This window comes from Sciurus vulgaris, assembly GCF_902686455.1.
Source record: "Sciurus vulgaris genome assembly, chromosome: 2".
Taxonomy (NCBI): domain Eukaryota; kingdom Metazoa; phylum Chordata; class Mammalia; order Rodentia; family Sciuridae; genus Sciurus; species Sciurus vulgaris.
In genome coordinates, this window is record NC_136462.1 from 175100754 (window position 1) to 175126205 (window position 25452).

The window sequence follows — 25452 nt, forward strand, 5'->3', positions numbered from 1 at the left end:
TATCCATTCTGGAGATTGAGCATGATTAGTACTGAAAGTTATGGTCTTTCAGAAACAGCTTGTTTTCCACTAAAATACATGTGCGTGTGTATGCGTTTGTGTGTGTGTGTGTGTGTGTGTGTGTGTTGTTGTTGTTGTTTTTGTTTTTACCAAGGAGAGCACTTACAGGAAACAGGGACTATGCTTTTGAATCCAGTTTTATGGGGAGCTCATTAAATAACTGTCATGCAAATTCTATCTAATTTTCAGACTTTGGGGTGAGGAATCATCTTTTTGGTATAAGATTGCTAAAACTAACCCGGAAAAGGAAATTTGCACGTTAAGAACCCCACTCCTTATCCAACCAGCCCTCGTTTTACAGATGGAAAACAATCTCAGAGACTAATACTTGCTCAACTAAGCGGAATAAACAAGAGAAAAAATAACAGCAATATTTCAGTGCATTTTCCATCTACCCTTTCACAAATTTCTGGTGAGTTATTCTTCTAAGTTGCAAAAGGTTATTTCACTGTAATACTTTTACTGGCTATTAAATTTAATTAAAAAGACTTCAGAGAAGGAAAGAAAATTCATTGCTTTTTTCAGCATGTTTGCTCCTTTCAGTTTGTCCTCTTCTTGAGGTTCTGAGATTCCTTCTTTTTTCATTTGTTTTGTTTAAAGACCATCCTTTACCACTGTTACAGGAAAAGTCTATCGGCAACAAATTCTGTTTTCCTTCATTTGAGAATGTCTTGATTTCCTCTTATTTCTTTTGTCCTCCCACTTGATAGGCAAGCACTCTGCCACTGAACTACATCTTCAATTCTCTGCCTTTTTTATTTTACTTTGAGAGAGAGCTCACAAATTTGTCCACTCTGGCCTCAAATCTTCCTGCCTCAGTCTTCCAAGAAGCCGAGATTATAGGTGAACACCAGTCTGCTCAGCCTCTTCTTTCCCAGAAGATATTTTCATTGGACATACAATTCTAGGATGACTTAAAGAATGTTCTGTTCTTTCAGCATTTGAAGAATGTTCTATCACTTCCTTTTGATACCCATACTTTTGGGTAAGAAATCCTGTCATCTGAATTACTTTGTCATTTGAATTTAAGTAAGGTCAATTCTCTTCAATGACTTCAAATTTTCATTGTCTTTCATTTTCAGAAGGCTGATTCTGGTGTGTCTTGGCATCTATTTCTTTGCATTTGTACTATCTAGAGTTCATTTAGATAGTTGAGTCCATGGATTCATGTCTTTTGCCAAATCTGGGAAATTTTCAGTTATTATTTCTTAAAAAATGCTTTTCCAGATATACTCTCTCTCCTCTCCTTCCAGACTCCTCCAGGGGGAAAAAATGTTACATTATCTGTTATAATCCCACAGGTCTCTGAGGTAAAGTTCATTTTTGTAAAATCCTATTTTTTCTGTTGTTCAGATTGAAAAATTACTATTGTTCTATCTTACAGTTCACTGATTCTTTCCTCTGTCCCCTCCATTCTGTTGTTCAGTCATATCCCCTGGGACTTTTTCTTTTCTACTTTTAAATTTCCATTTAATTTTTCTTTATATCATCTGTTTCTGTGGTTTTTCATTCTGGTTTTTCATTGTTTTAAGTAGCATTTTTATGGTGGCTATTTTAAAAACCTCATCAGGTAATCCTAACATGTGTTATCCCAGTGTCAGTGTCCCAGCTGCCTTTGTCACTCAAGTTGAGCTTTTCCTAGCTCTTAGAATAAAAAGCATAATGTCCGGAAAATTTCCATGTAAGTCTTGTGTTAATAGCAGGGCTCCTCTGTGCGATGGAGAAGGTTGAATGCTAAATGCCTTTACTACCAGAGGTCCCCCGTATAGTCTCCACTGACATTAGAAGGGTGGGGAGAACCGTACGGCAGAGATGCAAGTCCCAGCTGCTTATGCGGCTTTCTCTGACACTATCCTAACAGAGGGGCTGGGGAACCTCACTACATCATGGCAAGGGTAGAAATCATTCCTGTGAAATTGGGTATAATAGAGCGGTTACTATCAAAAGCTTTGTCTTGGAAGGCTAATTCCTTTCCTAATCCTAAGGCTAAAGAAAGAAAATAGACATTTCTTGAGGCTTAAAATTTTTAATGTGTACTTGTTGATATTTCCTGATTGCCAACTTCCTCAACACCTCTAACATGCACAAGTCAAAAAGAAAGCCCTCAGAACTCATTGCCATGTCATTCCTTGCATCCAGTGTCCCTAGACAAACTGATCCATTTGTCAACCTTTCAGAGTTTTCCATGTTTGTTTTAGTGTCCAGGATTTTTAACTGTACTTACTACAAAAACAGGGGGAAGTAACCTTCATTTCTTTATAATTACAAAAAAAATCCCTCTTTCCATATTCTGTTTCTAAAGCATTTATGAACTGTGTCCTTCAGGTTTGTCTTCAATTCAGAAATTATTCTGGAATCTCTAAAATTCTTAACCTCTAAAAAATTATATTTAATTTTAAAAAAATAAAATTTGTAACTTTCAATCAGGCATGGTACTGAACACCTGTAACCCTCTCAGCAATTTGCAGGGCTGAAGAAGGAGGACTGCAAGTTCAAAACCAACTTCACCAACTGAATGAAACCCCATGTCAAAATAAGAAGGAGGGAAAAAAAAAAAAAAAAAACAAGCTTAGGATGTGGCTCTGTGGTAAAGCATCTCTGGCTTCAAACCCCAGTACCAAAAAACAAACAAATAAACATTTAAATTTCTGAATTTTTCTAGTTCTGATTAGATTGTTCTTGAACACTACATATTTAGCTTGTTTTGGAATACTGTATTGTCATTTTCATCAGTTTTATATTTTTCTACTTTTAATTCTTTCCTGTATGAAGGGGCTTATTCTACTCCATACTCTCCTTTTTTCTGGTAAGACTTTCCATAAGATTTACCCTTGACATTGTTGAAGTAACAATGCTTCTCCCTGCGTTTTCACAGGGGAGGTCAGCTGTAGGACAGTTCTACTTTCTCAGTTCTGGAGCTCACTCTTTGCTGTTGCAATGAAATGTTCCCAGAGATGGTAGTTCACTTGGTGAGAACACCTGGCTCTGTCCCCTTCTCACCGCTATCTGAACCTTTGCTCACTTAGTCTCCACTGTCCTTCTCCTGTTCAATATGAATTCTATCCCCAGCATTTCTCCTCAGTATGGAACTTGCTCCTGCAAAGAAAATTTGGCTGGGCAATTAAAATAATAATAAAAAAGAAAGACAGAAACTTTAGCTGGTTCATTCTGAGAATAAATACAGCACAAATTGCTCCATCCCCTTCAAATCCTGCTATGCATGCCTTGAGCTTACTTGGCTACTAGAATATGCAACATCTTCCAGTAAAAGCTGTGGCGCTCAATGTGGTTTGATGAGCCCATGAGTGAGTACCATCCGGCCATTCTGGATGCTATAGGTCTCCCATTGATGCCCACTGCTCACTCCTGCACAGAAGCTGATAGATCTTATAACTATCAATAGTTCAGTTCCACACAGAGAAGAAACCTTCAAACCAAATTTTTTTACAGATATTGCTCCTGTGTTTGTGGGGTTTTTATGGGATTAAACCCAAGGGCACTCTACCACTGAGAAACATCACTTGTTTTGTTTTGTTTTTCATTTTGAGTCAGCGTCTCACAAAGTTGGACATGCTGACCTGAAACTTTAAAACTTTAAAATTCTTGATTGCTCACTATCAAGCACCTATCATCTGCCATTTGCCTGCCTCTCACCTGTCCATCGCCTGCCTTACAACTATCCATCACCCAACGCACGAAGTTCACCTCCTGATGGTCCGACAACAGTCAGCAAACTGATTGCCAACAACCAGTGGAGCACTAGCTGCCTGCTGTTGCCTGGAAGTTCACTGTGACAGTACCTGCAGGTTTGATTACATGTGGCTACCGCCATTTTGAGACAACAGCCAGGCCCCGGAGGACCCCTGGCCGGACTGACTGAGCCCCATCTCCAGGATCCCTCAGCCCAACCGATCACTCCCTGCCTCTGGGGCCCTCACATAGACTGACTGCTCCCTGCTGCCAGGAGCCCCAGACCAACTAACTGCGCACTATGACTGGGACCCCAGACCCACTGATTGCAACCCGCCTCCAGGATCCCACAACCACACCAAACACACCCAACCTCCAGGACCCCTGCCTGACCAACTGCATCCCACCGCCAGGACCTCCTGCTGACCACGGCCACATCCTGAGCTGCAGCTCCCCATATGCCAACACATTTCGAAGCCAGAGCGGCCATCTTGGATAATCCTGGAAGCCATAGCTCCAATCTTTAGGTGGAGCAAAACCCATCCTGAGACGCCTGCTGGAGGCTTGAAGCTCATTGTCAGAAAAGGTTATGGAAACCGATAGGGCCACTACAAGCCTATAGGGGAAATCGCAATACCCCAGATCTGCACTGCTGGAGGGGAAGATACATGAACAACATGAAAAAACAAGGGAAGAAATGATCCAAACAAATCTAGATTCTATATTAATAGAATCCAATGACAGTATGTTAGAAGAAATGTCAGAAAAGAACTTCAGATTATACATGATTAAGATGATACGCGAAGCAAAGGATGAGATAAGAAAGCAAATGCAGGCAAAGAATGATAATACCAATGGCTGAAAGAGCAAGTGCGGGAAGCAAAAGAGCATTTCAACAAAGAGATAGAGATTCTCAAAAAAAAAAAAAAACAGAAATCCTTCAAATGAAGGAAACAATAAACCAAATAAAAAACTCAATGGAAAGCATCACCAAAAGACTAGACCACTTGGAAGACAAAACCTCAGACAATGAAGAAAAAATATTTAATCTTGAAAATAAAGTTGCCCAAACAGAGAAGATGGTAAGAAATCATGAACAGAATCTCCAAGAACTATGGGACATCATGAAAAAACATCATGATTAAGAATTATTGGGACTGAGGAAGGCACAGAGATACAAACCAAAGGAATGAACAACCTATTCAATGAAATAATATCAGAAAATTTCCCAAACCTGAAGAATGAAATGGAAAATCAAATACAAAAGGCTTACAGAACACCAAATGCACGAAATCACAACAGGTCCACACCAAGGTACATTATAATAAAAATGCCTAACATTCAAAATAAAGATAGGATTTTGAAGGCCACGAGAGAAAAGCATCAGATTACATATAGGGGTAGACCAATATGGATAGCAGCTGATTTCTCAACCCAGACTCTAAAAGCTAGAAGGGCCTGGAACAATGTATTTCAAGCTCTGAAAGAACATGGTTGCCAACCAAGAATCCTATACCCAGCAAAACTAACCTTCAGATTTGAAGATGAAATAAAATCCTTCCATGATAAACAAAAGTTAAAAGAATTTACAAATAGAAAGCCTGCACTACAGAATGTTCTCAACAAAATATTCCATGAGGAGGAAATGAAAAACAACAATGAAAGTCAGCAAATGGAGGAACTACCTTAGAGAAAAACCACTCAAAGGAGAAACCAAGCCAACTTAAAAATCAAAATAAGCCAAATGACTGGGAATACAAATCATATCTCAATAATAACCCTGAACGTTAATGGCCTAAACTCATCAATCAAAAGACATAGACTGGCAGAATGGATTCAAAAGAAAGACCCAATAATATGCTACCTGCAAGAGACTCATCTCATAGAAAAAGACATCCACAGACTAAAGGTGAAAGGATGGGAAAAAACCTACCACGCACATGGACTCAGTAAAAAAGCGGGAGTTTCCATCCTTATATTAGATAAAGTGGACGTCAAGCCAAAGTTAGTCAGAAGGGATAAAGAAGGGCATTTCATACTGCTTAAGGGAACCATAAATCAGGAAGACATAAAGATAGTACATATTTATGCCCCAAACAATGGTGCATCCCTGTATATCAAACAAATCCTTCTCAATTTCAGGAATCACATAGACCACAACACAATAATTCTGGGTGACTTTAATATACCGCTGTCACCACTAGATAGATCTTGCAAACAAAAACCAACCAAAGAAACCATAGAACTCAATAACACAATCAATAACCTAGACTTAATAGACATATATAGAATATTCTATCCATCAACGAGCAGATTCACTTTCTTCTCAGCAGCACATGGAAAATTCTCAAAAATAGACCATATGTTATGCCACAAAGCAGCCCTTAGGAAATACAAAAAAAAGAGATACTGCCTTGTGTTCTATCACATCATAATGGACTGAGAATAGAAATCAATGACAAAATAAAAAACAGAAATTACTCCAACACCTGGAGACTAAATAATATGCTATTGAATGAAACATGGATAACAGAAAACATCAGGGAGGAGATAAAAAAAAATTCTTACAGGTCAATGAGAATGATGATACAACATATCAAAATCTCTGGGACACTATGAAAGCAGTACTAAGAGGAAAATACATTGCATGGAGCGCATTCCAGAAAAGATTGAAAAGTCAACAACTAAATGACCTAACATTACAGCTCAAAGCCCTAGAAAAAGAAGAACAGAATAACAGCAAAAGTAGTAGAAGACAGGAAATAATTAAAATCAGAGCTAAATCATTGAAATTAAAACAAAAGAAGCAATTCAAAAAATTGACAAAACGAAAAGTTGGTTCTTTGAGAAAGTAAACAAAATAGACAAACCCTTAGCCACACTAACAAAGAGAAGGAGAGAGAAGACTCAAATTACTAAAATTCGTGATGAAAAAGGAAATACCACGACAGACTTCCCTGAGATACAGAACATAATGAGAAGCTACTTTGAAAATCTGTATTCCAACAAAATAGAAACTACAGAACACATTGACAAATTTCTACAGACATATGCTCCTCCAAAACTGAACCAGGAGGACATACACGATTTAAACAGATCAATATCAAGCAAGGAAATAGAAGAAGCCATTAAAAACCTACCATCCAAGAAAAGCCCAGGACCAGACGGATTCTCAGCCGAGTTCTACAAGACCTTCAAAGAAGAACTCATTCCAATACTTCTCAAAGTATTCCAGGAAATAGAACAGGAGGGTACCCTACCAAACTCATTCTATGAAGCTAATACCGCCCTCATACCCAAACCAGGCAAAGACACATCAAGGAAGGAAAATTTTAGACCAATATCCTTGATGAATATAGATGCAAAGATCCTTAACAAAACATTGGCAAACCATATCCAAAAACATATTAAGAAAATTGTGCACCACAATCAAGTGGGGTTCATCCTTGGAATGCAAGGATGATTTAACATCTGTAAATCAATAAACGTAATCCATCATGTCAATAGACTTAAGGATAAGAATCATATAGCTATTTCAATTGACGCAAAAAAAGCGTTCGACAAAATACAACACCCCTTCATGCTCAAAACACTAGATAAAATAGGGATAGTAGGAACATACCTGAACATTGGAAAGGCTATTTTTCCTAAGCCCATGGCCAACATCATTCTTAATGGAGAAAAACTGAAACCATTCCCTTTAAAAACAGGAACAAGACAGGGATGTCCTCTTTCACCACTTCTATTCAACATTGTTCTTGAAACTCTAGCCAGAGCAATAGGCAGACCAAAGAAATTAAAGGGATACGAACAGGAAAAGAGGAACTTAAGCTGTCACTATTTGCGGATGACATGATTCTATATTTAGAGGATCCAAAAACCTCCTCCAGAAAACTTCTAGACCTCCTCAATGAATTCAGCAAAATAGCAAGCTATAAAATCAACACGCATAAATATAAAGCATTTTTATACGCAAGCAATGAAACAGCTGAATGGGAAATGAGGAAAACAACTCCATTTGCAATATCCTCAAAAAAAAAAAAATAAAATACTAGGAATCAATCTAACCAAAGAGGTAAAAAATCTCTACAATGAAAACTACAAAACATTAAAGAAAGAAATCGAGGAAGACCTTAGAAGATGGAAAGATCTCCCATGTTCTTGGATAGGCAGAATTAATATTGTCAAAATGGCCATACTACCAAAAGCGCTATACAGATTAAACGCAATTCCAATGAAAATCCCAATGATGTACCTTACGGAAATAGAGCAAGCAATCATGAAATTCATCTGGAAGAATAAGAAACCCAGAAGAGCTAAAGCAATCCTTAGCAGGAAGAATGAAACAGGGGGTATCGCAATACCAGAACTTCAACTATACTAAAAAGCAAAAATAAAAAAACAGCATGGTATTGGCACCAAAATAGACAGGTAGATCAATGGTACAGAATAGAGGACACGGACACAAACCCAATAAGTACAATTTTCTCATACTAGACAAAGGTGCCAAAAGTAGGCAATGGAAAAAAGATAGCCTCTTCAACAAACGGTGCTGGGGAAACTGGAAATCCATATGCAACAGAATGAAACTAAACCCCTATCTCTCATCTTGCACAAAAATCAACTCACAATGGATCAAGGACCTTGGAATCAGACCAGAGAACCTGCATCTTATAGAAGAAAAAGTAGGTCCAAATCTTCACCTTGTTGGCTTAGGATCAGGCTTCCTTAACAGGACTTCCATAGCACAAAAAATAAAAGCAAGAATCAATAACTGGGACAGATTCAAACTTCATAGCTTTCTCTCAGCAAAGGAAACTATCGGCAATGTGAAGAGAGAGCCTACAGAGTGGGAGAATATCTTTGGCACTCATACTTCAGATAGAGCACTAATTTCCAGAATATATAAAGAACTCAAAAAACTCTACATGAAGAATACAAATAACCCAATCAACAAATAGGCTAAGGAAATGAACAGACACTTCACAGAAGAAGATCTACAAGCAATCAACAAACATATGAAAAATGTTCACCATCTTTAGTAATAAGAGAAACGCAAATCAAAACTACACTAAGATTCCATCTCACCCCAATTAGAATGGTGATTATCAAGAATACAAGCAACAATAGGTGTTGGAGAGGATGTGGGGAAAAAGGTACACTCATACACTGTTGGTGGGGCTGCAAATTAGCGCAGCCACTCTGGAAAGCAGTGTGGAGATTCCTTAGAAAACTTGGAATGTATCCGCCATTTGACCCAGCTATCCCACTCCTCGGCCTATACTCAAAGGACTTAAAATCAGCATACTACAGAGATATAGCCACATCAATGTTCATAGCTGCTCAATTCACAATAGCCAGACTGTGGAACCAACCTAGATGTCCTTCAAGTGATGAATGGATAAAGAAACTGTTGTAAATATATACAATGGAATATTACTCAGCTATAAAGAATAATAAAATTATGGCATTTGCAGGTATATGGATGAAATTGGAGAACATCATGCTAAGTGAGATAAGCCAATCTCAAAAATCCAAAGGACAAATGATCTCACTGATAAACAGATGATGACACATAATGGGGGGGAGAGGTGCAAGAATGAAGGAAGGAGGGACTGTATAGAGGGAAAAGAAGGGTGGGAGGGGTGGGGGGGAAGGAAAAAATAACAGAATGATTCAAACATCATTACCCTATGTAAATGTATGACTACGCGAATGGTATGCTATTACTCCATGTACAAACAGAAACAACATGTGTCCCATTTGTTTACAATAAAAATAAATTTTAAAAAAAACCTCTTGTCGCAGCCTCCCAAGTAGCTGATTTAAAATGCTTGCACCATCATGCCAGGCACTCGTGTGTTTATTTTGCTACCCTATTTCTTCTGTTCTAGTGACTATATTTGGAAGGATTCAGAAACTATGGCACCCCTGCCATATTTCCAGAATGCCTTGAAAAATAGATGCTGGTGTTTTACAATCTTCAGTAATACAAAAGGCCTAAAATAAACTTTCAGGTCACAAAATCATGATGAGTAAGTCAGTCTCCCTAAAACTATTAATTCAATTAAAACCTAAAATACTTCCCTATTTATATATTCTACTGCAAGACTCTAAAGTAAAATAAGAGAAAATGTACCTCAAAATGATAAATTAGCATAACTTAAAAATGAATTCTTTGTGGTGCTCAAATTCAAAAATTTAGTATACATGAAAAAGCTTGAAAGATTTTTAATTTTTTTTTTTTTTTTTTTTTTTTTTGTGGTGCTGCGGTTAAACCAAGGCCTCATGCTTGCAAGGCAAGTATTCTACCAACTGAGTTATATCTCCAGCCCTTTAATAGTTTTTTAATAATAGAACTGATCATTTCTTTTCCTTTCACTTGTTTATGCTTAATAAATTGGAAAAATACAAAATTAAGCTTCCTTCAAAAATATTTGAAAAAACTTACGCTAGAACCATGCTGTAATCTGAGTGATTAAACATATATCCTCCAACAATCCACATTATGTTTCCATTGACCACAGCTTTATGAGACGCTCTGGGCAGCTTTAAGTTCGAGTATTCCTCTCGAGTCCAAAATGACTCATTAGCTGGCACAGGAACTGAGCATCCAGGACCTAATACAACATAATGAATTAGTTTCACTAATAATGCATCTTGACGGTTTACTGCAGTTCAAGTTTTAATCATATAAATGTAAAAATTTCATAAGGAATATTTAGTGTCTCATTTAGCATCTATATCAGACAAATTTCCTTGTGTTTTTAATTTACTCACAGTATTGAGATCCCAATAATTCATAATAAAATTCAAAATCATATACTTTCTAATAATGACATGACCATATCCAGTTTAGGTATTTCATTAATAAAAATCCTACTTGAACAGCTTTCAGGGAAAAGACTACACAAAGGAATTACTAATTTAAATTGAAAAACCTAAAATGTAACAACTAGACCTAGGAATGATAATAAAACAAATAAACAAAAAAATACCTATCTTCCAGTAAAGCAAAGAATTCAACAAATGTAAGAGACAGAATCTGTTCTTGGAAGGTCTGGTTTCTGCTGCACACGTTACAAGATGAAAGGTATTCAAATATTCCAAATGTTAACTCCTCAGTATCACCAAACCCAAAAGACCAAAGCATTTAAACAATCACATTTCCTTTCAAAATGAAAAAGTTCTGAGGAAGGAATAGGTATATAAACAAAGTCATCAAATCGACAACTGCCCTTAGCCTTTAAGGAATCCCCTAAAGCTCCTTTAATAAGCTATTTATGCAGATAATGCCTTTAGGTGACTGCTTTAAGTTTTCATTGCACAACTGACAGCAATTTTCTCAGAACTCAAAGAAAGTTTTAGGGGAAATAACATTATTGTCAGTTCTTGCCCCATCTCCCAGCTTGGTTCTCTGCTACATCCTCTTATGGCTGAGACGGAGTTCTTCAACTTTCATGAATGAGCCGCATACAATGTGAAACCTGTCCACAATTCTAAGGAGACCACAACCACACACGTGTGACATTGAAAGATTTGTAAGAAACTGGATTAAGTGAGGAGAAAGCTTACATGCCTCCTGATATCCGATGAACATAAACTGTACACATGCTAAGAATAAAGTCAACTAACAATGTACTAAACTGGGAACAATTTGTGAACTGAAAGAAAAACAAGAGAAAGAAGTTCCTACCCTGCCACTCAGAGAAGCAGGAGCATCCTCTGACATCACTTGAATTGCAGATGCCTCGATGAGGAAAACCACAGTTGTCTGTACAGTAAGGAATGTCACACGAGTCACCTTTCCAGTTTTCAGAACATTCACACTCCACACTGCCGGTACTGTTGCTGGTCTTACATTCTCCTCGGCCTGAGCAATTATTTGGACACATGTCAAAACTATAAAGACAGGGAAAAAACTAAGTCAACACAAAGCAATACATCGATGAACTTAGCAGAACTTCCTCCTACGTAACACTTAAGGATTTCCCTGTCTTTTCAGCTCATTCAGAAGCATAAATGCAGTGCTTACCACTCAGCCCACAGGGGTCACTCCACACCGCACAGCTCAAGCATGAGAGCTCAAATGCACCCTGGTGGAGCCTCATGAGAACAGGGCAAGAACAAGTGACTCATAAAGTTAAAGAAATCACAAGGAGAGAAGAGATTTGTGCACATTTGTCCAGATTTGGCTGCTCAAGCCTGGGACAACCATCCTATTCTTCTCGGTAACCCTCTAGATGCAGGAGCCACCCAACTGCCAAATTCACCTTTGCAAGTGTGGGAAGGAAAAGGACAAAGTTCCAACCACACGCTAATGGTACATAGCCCTCTGGACCGTCTCTGATAATTTGTAGAACTTATGATTATTGCCCCAGAATATTATATTTAAAATTCTTTAGTAACTTGACCCATTTCAAATGGAAGAAGCAGGGCCACACAACTTAATGTGTGAGTTTAACCATAATATATCTCATAATAACATGGCTTAAGATAACTATGCAGATAGCACATAGAAACAACATAATTCCAGTTTAAAGGGGGCAGATAAATGAACTATCATGAAACTTTAAAAGTACAGACTTATTCTACCACTGAGTACATGGCAACTGCTAATGTTTGTTAAACTGTACTTACCAAAAAGCCTCAATGTTTTTTAAAAAAACTTTAAATGAGAAACCATGTAAACTGCTTACTGAAATTTCTGGCACAGTGTAAGTCCTCAATATTTTAATCATTATTATTAAAACATTTTATTTAAATAAAATCACAAAATTAGATTTAAATATCTTACTTGTAAGTGATATTAAATCCAGTCAAATTATAAGCAGCATCACTAAAAAAATGCAGAAGGGCATAACCTGATGTGGCAACCACCTCGGGGACCGTCTCATTGCCATCTCTCTCAGGAACAATGAGGCCACTGAAATGGAAACACATTTCTTATAGCACAATGTCAGTCATGTTAAACTGTAGCAGAGGCAATTCAAAACTGGAATTCATCTTTACACCTTTAGAAAGCACATGCAGGCAGAGGGTGAAGTCCTAGGATGGATGCACATAGCTACCCTATTAGCTTTTGCTAGGTTTCCTTTATTCTGGGTTGCATTTCGAATAAAATTTGAAATCAAAGGCTCTATATTTTATACACCACCTTATAATTCTCTAAATCGCCATAATGACATAAAGTAATAAAATTTATGAGTTGATGAATGACAAATATTGATAAACATTGATAAATAAAAATATTTATTTACACAGCAATATGAAGAAGCTAGATAAACCTGCAACTCTAACGCTACTGGCATTCTGATGCATTTTCTTTCCCTAATTGATACCATTAACATTTTACGTTCTATTTTGCATATTACATACCACAGGGATTCCCTGTCACTAAAAGCTCTCTAGGCTCTTTCAAGGACTTCACTCAGAGTTCAGCATATAACATTCTAAATAAGTACTGGTTTGGTGCCAATAAATCCAAGTGAGGAAAAAAATGACTGAGTCAAAGGTCTTCTTTTCCCGAAGAAATATGCTAATTTGAAAACCTATCTGTGTCAATCCAGATTGAAAGGGTCTATCCCACCTCTCACCACCAAGAACGATTACGAGTTTTAAGTTAGTTTTGCTAACTTATTAGGAGACTTTTTTGTGATTTTGCATTCTTCTCTGCTCCTCAGGTTAATGACTTTCCTATGTCTACTTGCCATTTGCATTTCTTCACATGCTCAGGGCCTCCCCATTATTGATTCACCTCCCCCACCATCACATTTGGCCAGTGCCTAGATCCTTACCAAGCCCCATGGAATCTGCTGCACGCACTCCCACTCGGTGAACAAACATCTCTAGCACTCTCCCCTTCACTCTCTCACCCTCAACCCCAGTCCCTTCCTAGAGCACACGCCAGGTAAACTCCCACCTCAGGGCCAAGACCATCTTAAGTGCTCATTCACTCTGACCTAGTGATTCTCTTTGCAGAGAAAATACTTGTTCTTGTTCACAAAGAAAAATTCACAAGAATCCTAACGGCAGCACCACGTGGATGACAACAGGTTGAAAACATCCAAGTACTCATCCACAGGGAGCTGAAGAACCAGGCGCTGGGCCTCAGGAGTTCACCTGTACACCCTGATGGGACAGGAAGGAGCAAAACAACAGGCCTAGAATATGTGTACATTGACCTGAACATATAAATGTGACTGAAGACTACATAAACATGGAGTAAGACAGGAAGGGATGGGATTTCCACTTAATTTTTAACATGAAGATAGAACTCAGGAACCCTAAGACTCGGAAGGCACCCCAGGGGTGTCTAGAAAACACTGACATATTTTCTACCAGGTATTCAGCTAACAAATGTTTACTAATCTCTTACTACACATGAGGCACTGTTCAGAGCACCAGGAATACGACAGTGAAGAAGACAATGTTCCTACCCTCAAGGAGTTCAGTTAGAAAAACAAATAAGCCCTGACACCCTCACACACGTGTGTGTTCTCACAATGCCATGAAAGGAAACAGGGCAGAGGAAGAGAGCAGGAGATGCTGGATCAGAAGGGCGGTCAGAAGGGCTCTCGGAAGATGGGACATTCAGTCAGAATCCTAAGTGAAAGTTTTGCCATCACCATGTTTTCATTTGCTTTACATAGAGGTCAAGCAGACTTGATTTGAATGTCTGGGACCACGTGTGTTTCAAATCTCAGATTTTGTCGGATTTGGCAATATTTGCATATATGTAATGAGATATCTTGGAGATGGGACACAAATATAAACAGAAAATTTATTAGTATTGCATATATATACCCCATACACATAACCTAAAGATAATTTTATACAATATCTTTAATAATTTGGGGCATGAAACAAAGTCCCATGGTGTGGCATTTTCTACTTGTGGCATTATATTGGCATTCAAAAACTTTTGCGTTTTGGAGCATTTCAGATTCCTGGATAAAGGATGCTCCATCTATACCAGAATGTTGAAGGGATAAGTACTTGGGAGAGCAGGGCCTCCTACAAACAAGTATGCCAAAAGCAATCTTCCTCTAAGAAACATAAGCACATTCCAGAAAGGATCTGGGAATGCAGTCACAAGTGAGAGGTCGTGCCCAGCACAAATTTCAGGATCAAAGAGCTCCAATCCTTGCTCCATGTCGCTGACATCTCTGAGCCTCAATTTCCTCAAATGAACAATGGTAGAAATCCTGTGCAGCTCACAGTGACATCATGAGGAACAAATTGGTCGAGTACATGCAGGGCTTAAACCTCTGTTATGGTTTGGATATGCGGTGTCCCCCAAAAGCTCATGTGTGAGACAGTGTAAGAAGGTTCAGAGGAGAAATGACTGGATTGTGAGTCTTAATCCAATCAGTGATTTAATCCCCTGATAGGGATTAACTGAGTGGTAGCTAAAGTGGGAGGGTGTGGCTAGAGGAGGTGGGAATTGGGGCATGGCTTTGGGTATATATTTTTGTATCTGTTGAGTGGAGACTCTCTCTGCTTCCTGATCACCGTGATGTAAGCTGCTTCCTTCTGCCACCCTCTCCTGCCATCATGTTCAGCCTTACTTTGAGCCCCAAGGAATGGAATCAGCCTTCTATGAACTAAGACAAAGACCTCTGAAACCATGAGTCCTCAAATAAAACTTCTCTCCTCTACCATTGTGCTAATCAGATCCTTTTAGTCATAGCAGCATTGAAAAAGCTAACTAAAATAGCCTCCCACTAGGAGGTGCTCAGTAAATGATAGCTGGTGGCCTTCTTCATATGGTGGGGACATTTAAATATGCAGGATGAATGACTTTACCAACCAGAGAAAGTGGATCAGCTTTCCCACTGTCAGGGAGGGTTCGCTACTGTTTGCTTCATAAAATTGAAACTGTGACAGCTTTGGAGTATGTGGATTTCTCCCAGTGTGAAAGCAAAATGACTGGTTTAAGACAAAAATGAACTTTTACAGAGTAAATGAACAAACGGCTTCTCTCAGCACAGGAGACAAAGGAAGGCCTGTGGGTGAGGAAAGGGTGCTGCAGGCGTGCCCCAGCTGTCACCCTGTGCAGCTCCCACCTCCCTACCCCTGCCCCTAAGGAAGGCAGTAAGTGCAGGTTCAGCCTGGGCTACAGCCACTTGTTCAACCTGAGCAAATCAAAAATGGCCTGCTCTCAGGTTGCTCATGATTTTATATTCTAAACACAGACCATCATTGTTTAGAACCAGTTGTGAAAATCACAGAAGTAGACCGACTGAGCCCTGCTTTCAGAAGGCCTCTGTTCACAGTCTAACAACTGCCTCATCACTATACCACTTGCTTTAAAAAATCATAACTCTAAAAGGAACAGTGTTCTTTGGAAGAATATTCCCAGGGAGGAAAACCACCCTCCTGCTGCATCACTGCAACCGCCTCTGCATCTCCTACCCACAGACCCTAGCAGAATGCCTGCACTACAAGGCGCTCCACACGTGTACCTGTGGAATACCCAATAAAATCATAGGGTTGCAGAGCTGCAAGAGTCTTAAATTGCTTTAGTGGTTCTTGTATTTGTATGGTAATGTAATTCTGTTAAACTGATTTTACTTGGAAATCCAATATATAAAAGATAAATGTGATTAACTGGTTTGGAGTCAAATTAAACTTTATAGTTTGCAATAAGCCCAGAGAGAACACGGGTTACACTAACACAGTAAAACAACTTTATTTTCGGTTTCAGAAGCTGAGTCCTAGAGCATTTGAATAACATTTTCAAGTCCTCACAGAGACTTGGGCAGAACCTAGATTAAAAAGTTACATTTTCTGAATCTTGCTTAGTTTTCTTTTCTTTGTTGTTTCTGGCCCTGGCTAAACATCTGCTGCCAGCCTCCCTCCACTCTGGACCCTCAACACATCACCAATGGGTTGAATCCTCTACCCAAAGTCCTCCTGGACCAACCACACTCCTAAGCAAATCATCTTGTGGAGAGACTCTTATTTGAAATTTTTTTGCATACCAGTGCTTTAAGGGTTTTGTGTTTCAGGTAAATTTCAATTTTTTGCATATATTTTCACTTTAATTTTAGGAAATTAATAGTCAAACATCTTAAAAAGTTAAATTTTCCTATAATCACTATCACTTAACCAACTCTCTTGTACATATACTTTGCCTTCTCTTAAATGTCACTGATTAGAACAAATACAGCTTTCTACTAGTTTACTTATTGCTATTTCAGTGCACATGTCTGCTCATTGAATACACAGTTCAGGTAAACCACGAGGTTACACACACCTACTTGGCACATGTTCCTACAAGGGATACTGGCAAGCTGATTCAAAATGCCTGGTACTTAATAAAGTTCCATGAATTCTGATTAACTAATTAAGTAACAAGTGAATCCCCAGCAAATACTATATCCTGATAACAGAATACTTAGTTTCCATGCTTTACTAAAGTTTGAGGTGCCTCTTGCTATAATACAAGGCATATTTCAAAGGTTGACATAAAGGTAAATGGGGCCAACATTTGCTCTTGGTCAACAACAGGTAAACTTGGTAGTACTGTCACTACTTAAATGCTTAGCATGTCCTATCCATGGTCTGCTCTTTGGCCCTGTAAATGAATCTTTAAATATCAGAACGTAGCTGGGTGTGGTGGTGCACAACCATAATACCAGCCAATCAGGAGACTGAGGTAGGAGGATAACGAGTTTGAAGTCGACCCCAGCAACTTCATGAGGCCCTGTCTCAAAATAAAAAGTAAAAAGGGCAGTGGATGTAACTCAGTTAGCACCTATTGGTTCAAATCCCCAGTACCAAAAAAATAAAATAAAATAAAGCAATGCAAGAGAGAGGTTTAAATTCAAAAATAAAATAATGATGGCATACTATTTATATGACTAAGCTTACCTAAAGGCAGCAATTAGTGGTGCATAAATTGAGTCCCCATCATAAACATATAAATGGTCCCAACTACACTCTGTAGCAAAATGATTAAAACGAAGTCTCATTATCCTATTTGGCCTGGAAAAAAAAAACAAAAATAGTCATTCATGATAATTAACATAACCATCAAACACTGGAGAAAAACAGACTAAGAATTTACAAGAAAAGAAATTAATAGTATATAAACAGCATTCCCTCATTTGTCAAAGACTTACTCAGTACTTACTACGTGCAAGAGGACATTAAACATGCAATGGGAAACAAAACAGATGTAGTCCATGACTCTTGGGGCTTAACAGTCCGTTTAGCAGTCTGGAACAGCCAGAGTCTAACAGCCTCTGAACCAACGCATTAGCCCTTCCACTTTCCCACTTCCTTTCTTATCCAACTTCAGATTCCACACTGCATCATTCACAAACACACCTGCCAGTTCTCTAAACTTCCCTGACCTCTGCTTCTTCATGGCACTGCCTGGCAAAAGCCCTCATCTACAGGAAAACATTTAATGGCTTTGACTTAGATTGAATCCAAAGAAAACTGAGCGGTACTGGAGAAGTCACACCATCAGGCATACTGCTTCTGGCACCCATCCCTACTCAGGACTTCACGTGACACTTGGATTCTGCCAGCAGTCCTACCACTAACTCACTCTCCCTCTTCACAATCACTAATTTTCAGTGATTATTGGAACCATCCAATCCCACCTTCCTGCTTATGCTCTGCATCTAGACAAAAATCCATGAAATTTCCATTTCCCAAAATAGATAAACCCATTTTTCCTTCCATCTCTCAAATATTTAATATTTCCCTCTCATATGAGACTTTACCATTCACATTTAAATCTGCTAAATATCCCATATTTAACAAAACATAAAGGTCCTGATGTACCCTCTGAAGAGATTTGTAAAATGGGGAACAATGTCACTCTTCTCACAAAAGTTTCTTGATATTTAAGAAGTTGGGGTGTTTTTTCCCCATAAAAGTGGCATTTATGCCAACATGTAGTAGGTTTATAATTGTTGCTTTTAAATAAATTCTTAAATAGTATTTTTTGTTTTAACTTCTAAAACAGTAAATATAGATAGATAGAACTCGCATATACTGAAGTTATTTGGAATCCTCAAAGGTGAAGAGTATGAAGAGGTTCAGAAATTAAAAAAGTCCGAGAAATATGCTATAACAGTCTACCATGAAGAGAAGGAGAAAAAGGAAGCAAAAGCTGGAAGAATATAAGAGGTCCAGAGAAGGGGCATTTATGCAAGAATGGTTATTCTGATTTTTTATCACAATAAAAAATAGGTATTTAGGAAAATAACACAATATTATAATTTCATAATGCATTAAGAAAACAATTAAAACTGAGTTTTTTGACCATTACCATTGAAAATATACAAATTTCTGTTGCATATAATTCATTTCCATTAAATCTACTTGAAGCCTTTTTTAATTAATAAGGAAAATTAAGGTGCTAGGATATATACATCAGTTGCAGAGAGTTTGTTTAGCATACACAAAGTCTTGCATTCAATCCCCAGCATTGTCAAGAAAAAAAATAAAGAAAAATTTTAAAAATTAAAAATCACTTGCCAAATGAAAAGTTATCAAATAAAAAATATTTAAGTACTTTATGGTATAAATTATTAATTTCATTTGTAGGAAAAGTAGTGTCACACTGAGCTCTATCCTAAAAATATACAAACAGAAAATAAAGTCAGTCATTACTACTTACTGTCCTTCAATAAGCCACGTGCACTTCGTTTTATATTTATAATTTCCAGGTCCATCTGTTACAAACCCAGAAGATCCAGTCAGTCTGTAATTTAAATTAAAAACAAAAAGTCTGTCAGAATTTCATATATTAATAATTTTATTAGTTCTCAAAATAATACAAATTAAGTAGATTGGATACATCAATGCAAATTATAGTAGAAAGTGACTAAATAGTTATATTCAGATTGAACAAATTTTGATGAAACAAATTTTGCTACACACGTTAAAAAAGATACATCAACAATAAAATCAAAGGATTGAACAACAACAACAACAAAAAAAAAAAACACTTAAATCTATGTAGCTAAGACATGGAAGTCCTATTTTATACCATAAAAATGGTCACAAGAACTTACTTATAAATACGAATAAGACTACATAGTTACAGTTACCAGTAAAACAGTAACACTTAAGATGGCATACTTGTGAGGAGCAAGGCACAAAACCTCAATGGATCCAGCCATTTTTCCATCAAGGCTATTTAGCTGCTGCTTCTGAAGTGGCCATTTACCACTCTCCCACAAACAGTGCTCCTGTCTTCCCATACTTGTGCCATGCCTTAAGTTTTTTAATACTTTTAGATCTTGCCAGTATGATAGGCATACCTTGGTGTCTACTTCTTTTGACCGCTATTAATCCTGATGTCTGAATATGTTCTCATGTTTCAGCCATCTGCATTTTCTCCTTTGTGAATTAAGATTTCATATTCTTTGCTCACTTTTCTGAGTTTTTTGTTGTTGTTGTTGTTGTTGTTGTTGTTGTTTTCAAATTAATGTTTAGGAGCTCTTTTCATGTGTATGTCAAATATATAATAGTTTCTATAAAAATATTTTCCTACTTTACTTTTTCTTTTATGCTTTACATTGTAGTCTTTAGCTACAGACAAATTTTTAATATTTAAGAAAGAAAGTATTTCTTTTCTCAATGCTATTTCCAGATTATTTTCCCTTTGTCTTCCATCAACAATGTCAGCCTCTGAAACAGCCACTCTTCTGGATCTGCCTCCCTTATTTTCTGGGTCAGCTACTGACATCTCAGTTACTCCTCCTCATACACTGAAGATATTAACAAACCATTCATTGTCTTCCATTCATCTGAATCAAAATCTAAGAAGTTCTTTTCAAAATTCAGCCTATTTCTTTTTTTTTTTTTTTTTTTTTTTTTCATTTTTTATTAGAGCATTTTGTTATACATAGTATTTGGGTTCGTTCTGACAAAATCATACATTAATGAAATGTGACGTCAATGCCACTCCCCCACCCCCCAAATTTTAGGATGATTTTCTTGGTCTTTCCCTTGCAAACCTCTCTGACCTTTCAGTAACCATTGGCCATTCACTAGAATAAAGGAAGTGTCAAGTTAAAAACTAGAAAAAATTAAAATAAACAAAAACATCTATAGGCCATGAGAAGATATGAATAGCATATTTTCATATACTGTTGGCTCAACTGTGAATTGTTACAGCCTTTTGGAAAATCATTGACAACTTGGTTAACAATGAAAATTAGTATTTCTTTTGGCCCATTAATCAGGCATTTCAACAATACGAGGCCAGAAATAACAAGAATAAATAAACTCCTCACCACTACCATTTTCTTAGATCAAGAATATACTGAGGATAATGCTGCAGTAGAAACAAATAGGACAGGGAAACCCTCTAGGAGGCAGGTTTCAAAAGAATCAATTTGTAATTATTTCTTTCTGATTTACTTGTATTATTACACAATAATGTGGCCTAAAGAATCAACTTTTTCCATCTGTTAAGAGTTGCCTTCTGATCAAGTACCTTGAACAATGACAAACTTTAAGTTGTTTGGACATTTAAAAAAAGAAAGAAATCTGTCAGGCGTGGTGGTATATTCCTCTATTCCCAGCAACTTGGGAGGCTGAGGTAGGAGGACTGTAAGTTCAACACCAGCCTCAGCAATTTAGCAAGACCCTAGAAACCCTAAGCAATTTAAGGAGAACCTGCCTCAAAATAAAAATAAAAGGGGTTGGGGATGTGGCTGGGTGGTTAAGTGCCACTGGGTTCAATCCCTAGCACTAAAAAAAAAAAAAAAAACCCTACTGCAGGAATCTAAACCACTATTTATGTAAACATATAATTAACTGAATGTACTATTCAATTCCTTACACACTTATTATTTTATCTGCTAGATATGATTCTGTAAAACTATTTTTTAAGCAGTGCTAGGGATTGAACCCAGGGCCCCCCACATACTAGACAAATGCTCTACCACTGATTTACATCCCCAACCCTTTTTAAATTTTATTTTGAGATAGGGTCTTGCTAAATTGCCCAGGCTTGTCTCAAACTTGTGATCCCTCTGGCTCAGCCTAATGAGTAGTTGGGATTAGGGGCATTCGCCACCAAGCATGACTCTTGAAAAACATATACTGAAGTCCCACTCTATAACTACTCTATCACAGTTCTCACATGATTTTTGCTTTATGGATTTCTTTATTTGGCCATATAAGTTTATGACTATCAGATTTTCATAAGCTGCCCCTTTTATCATTGTTAATACACACTGTCTTGGTGCTTAAGTGCCAACTTATCTAACATTATTAATAATTATTTAATTTTGTTGTTTTTCTGTGCCTTCAATCTTTATCCAGCTCTTTTATATTTTTTCCAGTACTAGGAACTGAAGCAAGGGGTACTTTACCATTGAATCTTATTCCCACCTTATTTCTTTGTTTTGAAATAGGGTCTCACTATGTTGCCAAGGAAGGCCTCAACCTTGTGCTGGCTCTTCCTGCCTCAGCCTTGTGGGTACATAGGATTATAGGTATGTGCCACCATACCCAACATATCTTTATCCAACTCTTTCATTTTTATGAACAAGGTTTCAAGTAAGTTTGTTCTAAGCAAGACCCGGTTAGGTTTTGTGTTTTACTATTCACATTTAGTAAAATGGCTGCTGTACTGATTATATTACTTCAATCAAACATTTTAATAAATCTTAAACGAGGAGTAATTCATACATGACAAAATGTGACCACTTAAAATGTAAAATTTGGTGTTTTGATAAATGTGTATGTATATATGTAGCCCTCCTCAAATGACACAAAACAGTTCCATCACCCCTCCAAAGTTCCCTCATACCCGAATGCAGGTAATCCTTCCCAACTTCTGTCTCAAGCACTGATCATATTTCTGTGACTACAAATCAGTTTTACAGAACTTGATTTAATGGAATCATAGAGACACTTCTGTGTCTCACTACTCTTCATCACCATGTCTGAATATTGTGTGTATCAAGGGTTTTCTCCTTTATATTGCTGGTAGTATTCTACTGAATGAATATACCACAATTTCTTTATCCCTTCTCTTGAGGACCACTTGGATTACGTAGTTTTAGGCTATTATAAATAAAGCTGTTAAGGCATAAATAGGTATTTGTGTGGAAATGTATTTATATTTCTCTTGGATGAATATAAAAAGTGAAACTGCTGTATCAAAGTATATTATGCATTTAAATATATATGAATTGCCAAACTATTTCCTAGTGGTGATGCCATCTTACATTCCCACCATCAAAGTATCAGGAGCTCAATTTCCTCCATATTGATGCCCACACTTGGTATAATCAGACTTTTTGTTGGCCATTCCAGTATCTGTTGTGGTACCTCATGGTTTAAATTTGTATTTCTCTGGTAATTAGAGTTTTTGTACCTTTCAGATGTTTATGGCTCATTTCCACATATTATCTCATGATGTTTGTTCTTATCTTTGCTCATTTTATGGGTTTTTTAAAATTGATTCTTTTTAGTTATTCCTGACAGTAGAATCTATACACACACACACACACACACACACACACACACACACACACAAGCCTAAAATATATCTTATATGGGGTTTTGTCTTCTGAGTTATAAATTCTTCATATAGTCTAGGTGCTAGTCATTTATCAGACATTTATTTTGCAAATATTTTCTGTGAATCTACATCTTACTTTTTTGTTTCCTAGCCAGAACTTTTTTGGAAGAAAAGATTTTAATTTTGACTAAGCCAAATTTTTCCATTATATGGTTAATGCTTTCTGAGGCTGAAAAAAAATCTTTGCCTATACCAAAAGAGGAATGATTTTTGTCTCACATTTTCTTTACACTTATATACAGTTTGAGCTTTACATTTAAGTCTTTAGTTAAGTTTGGGTTAATTTTTGTGAGTAGTATGAGGCAGGGGTCAAGATTCACTTCTTTTCCATATGAACATACTGGTGTTTCACTATCATTTGCTGAAAATGATATCTTTTTGTAAATAACAATTAGCCATGAATATGTGGGTCTATTTCTGGACTGTCTTCTAAACAATGTGTGTCTTTCTTCATGCTTACCACAATACCTTGATTGCTCTAATTTATACATGATCTTGAAACAAAGTAATATAATTCCTCCAAATCTGTTCTTTTTCAAGGTTATTTATGTTAATGTGCTTTCTAGGTCTTTTGCAATCCAATATATATTTTGTCCAAATCTACAAACAAAAAAGCTTTTGAGGATTTTTTTTTTTTTTTCCTTTTTCTGCGGTACTGGGGATCGAACTCAGGGCCTTGTGCTTGCGAGGCAAGCACTCTACCAGCTAAGCTATATCCCCAGCCCACTTTTGAGGATTTTGATTAGTATTTTATTTAATCCATAGATAAATTTGGGGAGAATAAACCTCCTTGCAATCCATAAATATGCATATCCCTCCCTTTACACAGAACTTATTTTAATATCTAACAATTTTTTTTTTACTTTTCAGAGTATAAGCTATATAAGTATATACCTTTTATCCCCATTTTATACTTGTAAATGTTATTTGAATGTTGTTGCTTTGATTTATTTTCCAACAGTTTCTTGCTTATAGAATATCTTGTATCTAACAACCTTAATATATTCACTTAATAGTTTAATAAATTCATTATTATTTTCTTTCTACTTTATCACATCACCTGCACAGAGTTCTATTTCATATTTTCCCCCAGTTCTGGTTGCTTTTGGTTTATTCTTCCTAATTTATTGCATTGCTCATTTCCACATATTATCTCATGATGTTTGTTCTTATCTTTGCTCATTTTATGGGTTTTTTAAAATTGATTCTTTTTAGTTATTCCTGACAGTAGAATCTATACATGATAGTAAAATCTACCACACACACACACGCATAAAATGTATCTTATATGGGGTTTTGTCTTCTGAGTTAAAATTCTTCATATATTCTAGGTGCTAGTCATTTATCAGACATATATTTTGCAAATATTTTCTGTGAATCTACATCTTACTTTTTTGTTTCCTAATCAGAACTTTATTGACTTCTATTCAATATTGAAAAGAAAACATGAGAATGGGCATCCTTGCCTGTTTTCAATGTTACAAGGAAAGAGTTTAAAATTTCACCAGGGAGTACGATGTTAGTTGTAGGGTTTTTGAAGATGCTTGGGTATATGTGGGTGCCAGGGCCTCACACTGTATGCTCTACCAGTGAACTACATTGCAGTACTGAAGGTGCTTTTTTTTGTTTTTTGTACAAGGGATTGTTGAACCCAGGGGTGCTTAACCACTGAGTCACATCCCCAGTCCTTTTTATTTTTTATTTTGAGACAAGGCTCACTAAGTTACTGAGGCTGGCTTTGGACTTGCGATCTTCCTATCTCAGCCTCCTGAGTCGCTTGGATTATAGGCGGGCACCACCACACCCAGACCTGTAGGTGCTTTTTTTTTTTTTTTTTGCGGTGTGGGGGATTGAACTCAGGACCCTGTGCTTGCAAGGCAAGCACTTTACCAACTGAGCTATCTCCCCAGCCCCTGTAGGTGCTTTTTAATCAGAGTGAAGATATTCCCTTTTATTCCTTTTTTACTGATTCATGAAATGCTTGTCTTGCAAGGAATTTTTCCATTTTATTTAAATTATCAAATGTATTGACATAAAAAGTGTTCTCTATATGTTAAGTCTAGTTTTTTCAAATCTTTTTCTTTTATGGATTACTGAGAGGAATATGATGACTATTTGTCATCATCTGCTGA

The 25452-nt window shown here is 37.1% G+C and overlaps 1 protein-coding gene across 2 annotated transcripts in view; it reads right to left on the reverse strand.

Moving 5' to 3' along the window:
• The window catches only part of ATRN (attractin), a 146075-nt gene that overhangs the window by 89715 nt on the left and 30908 nt on the right, over nt 1–25452 (reverse strand). For both annotated transcript variants that reach the window (XM_079129138.1, XM_079129137.1), the window contains exons 2-6: nt 19394–19477; nt 17629–17742; nt 12548–12676; nt 11447–11652; nt 10202–10370 (exon numbers count right to left, since the gene is read on the reverse strand). In XM_079129138.1, coding sequence (XP_078985264.1) covers nt 10202–10370; nt 11447–11652; nt 12548–12676; nt 17629–17742; nt 19394–19477 — 702 coding nt within the window. The remainder of the gene's footprint in view (nt 1–10201; nt 10371–11446; nt 11653–12547; nt 12677–17628; nt 17743–19393; nt 19478–25452) is intronic.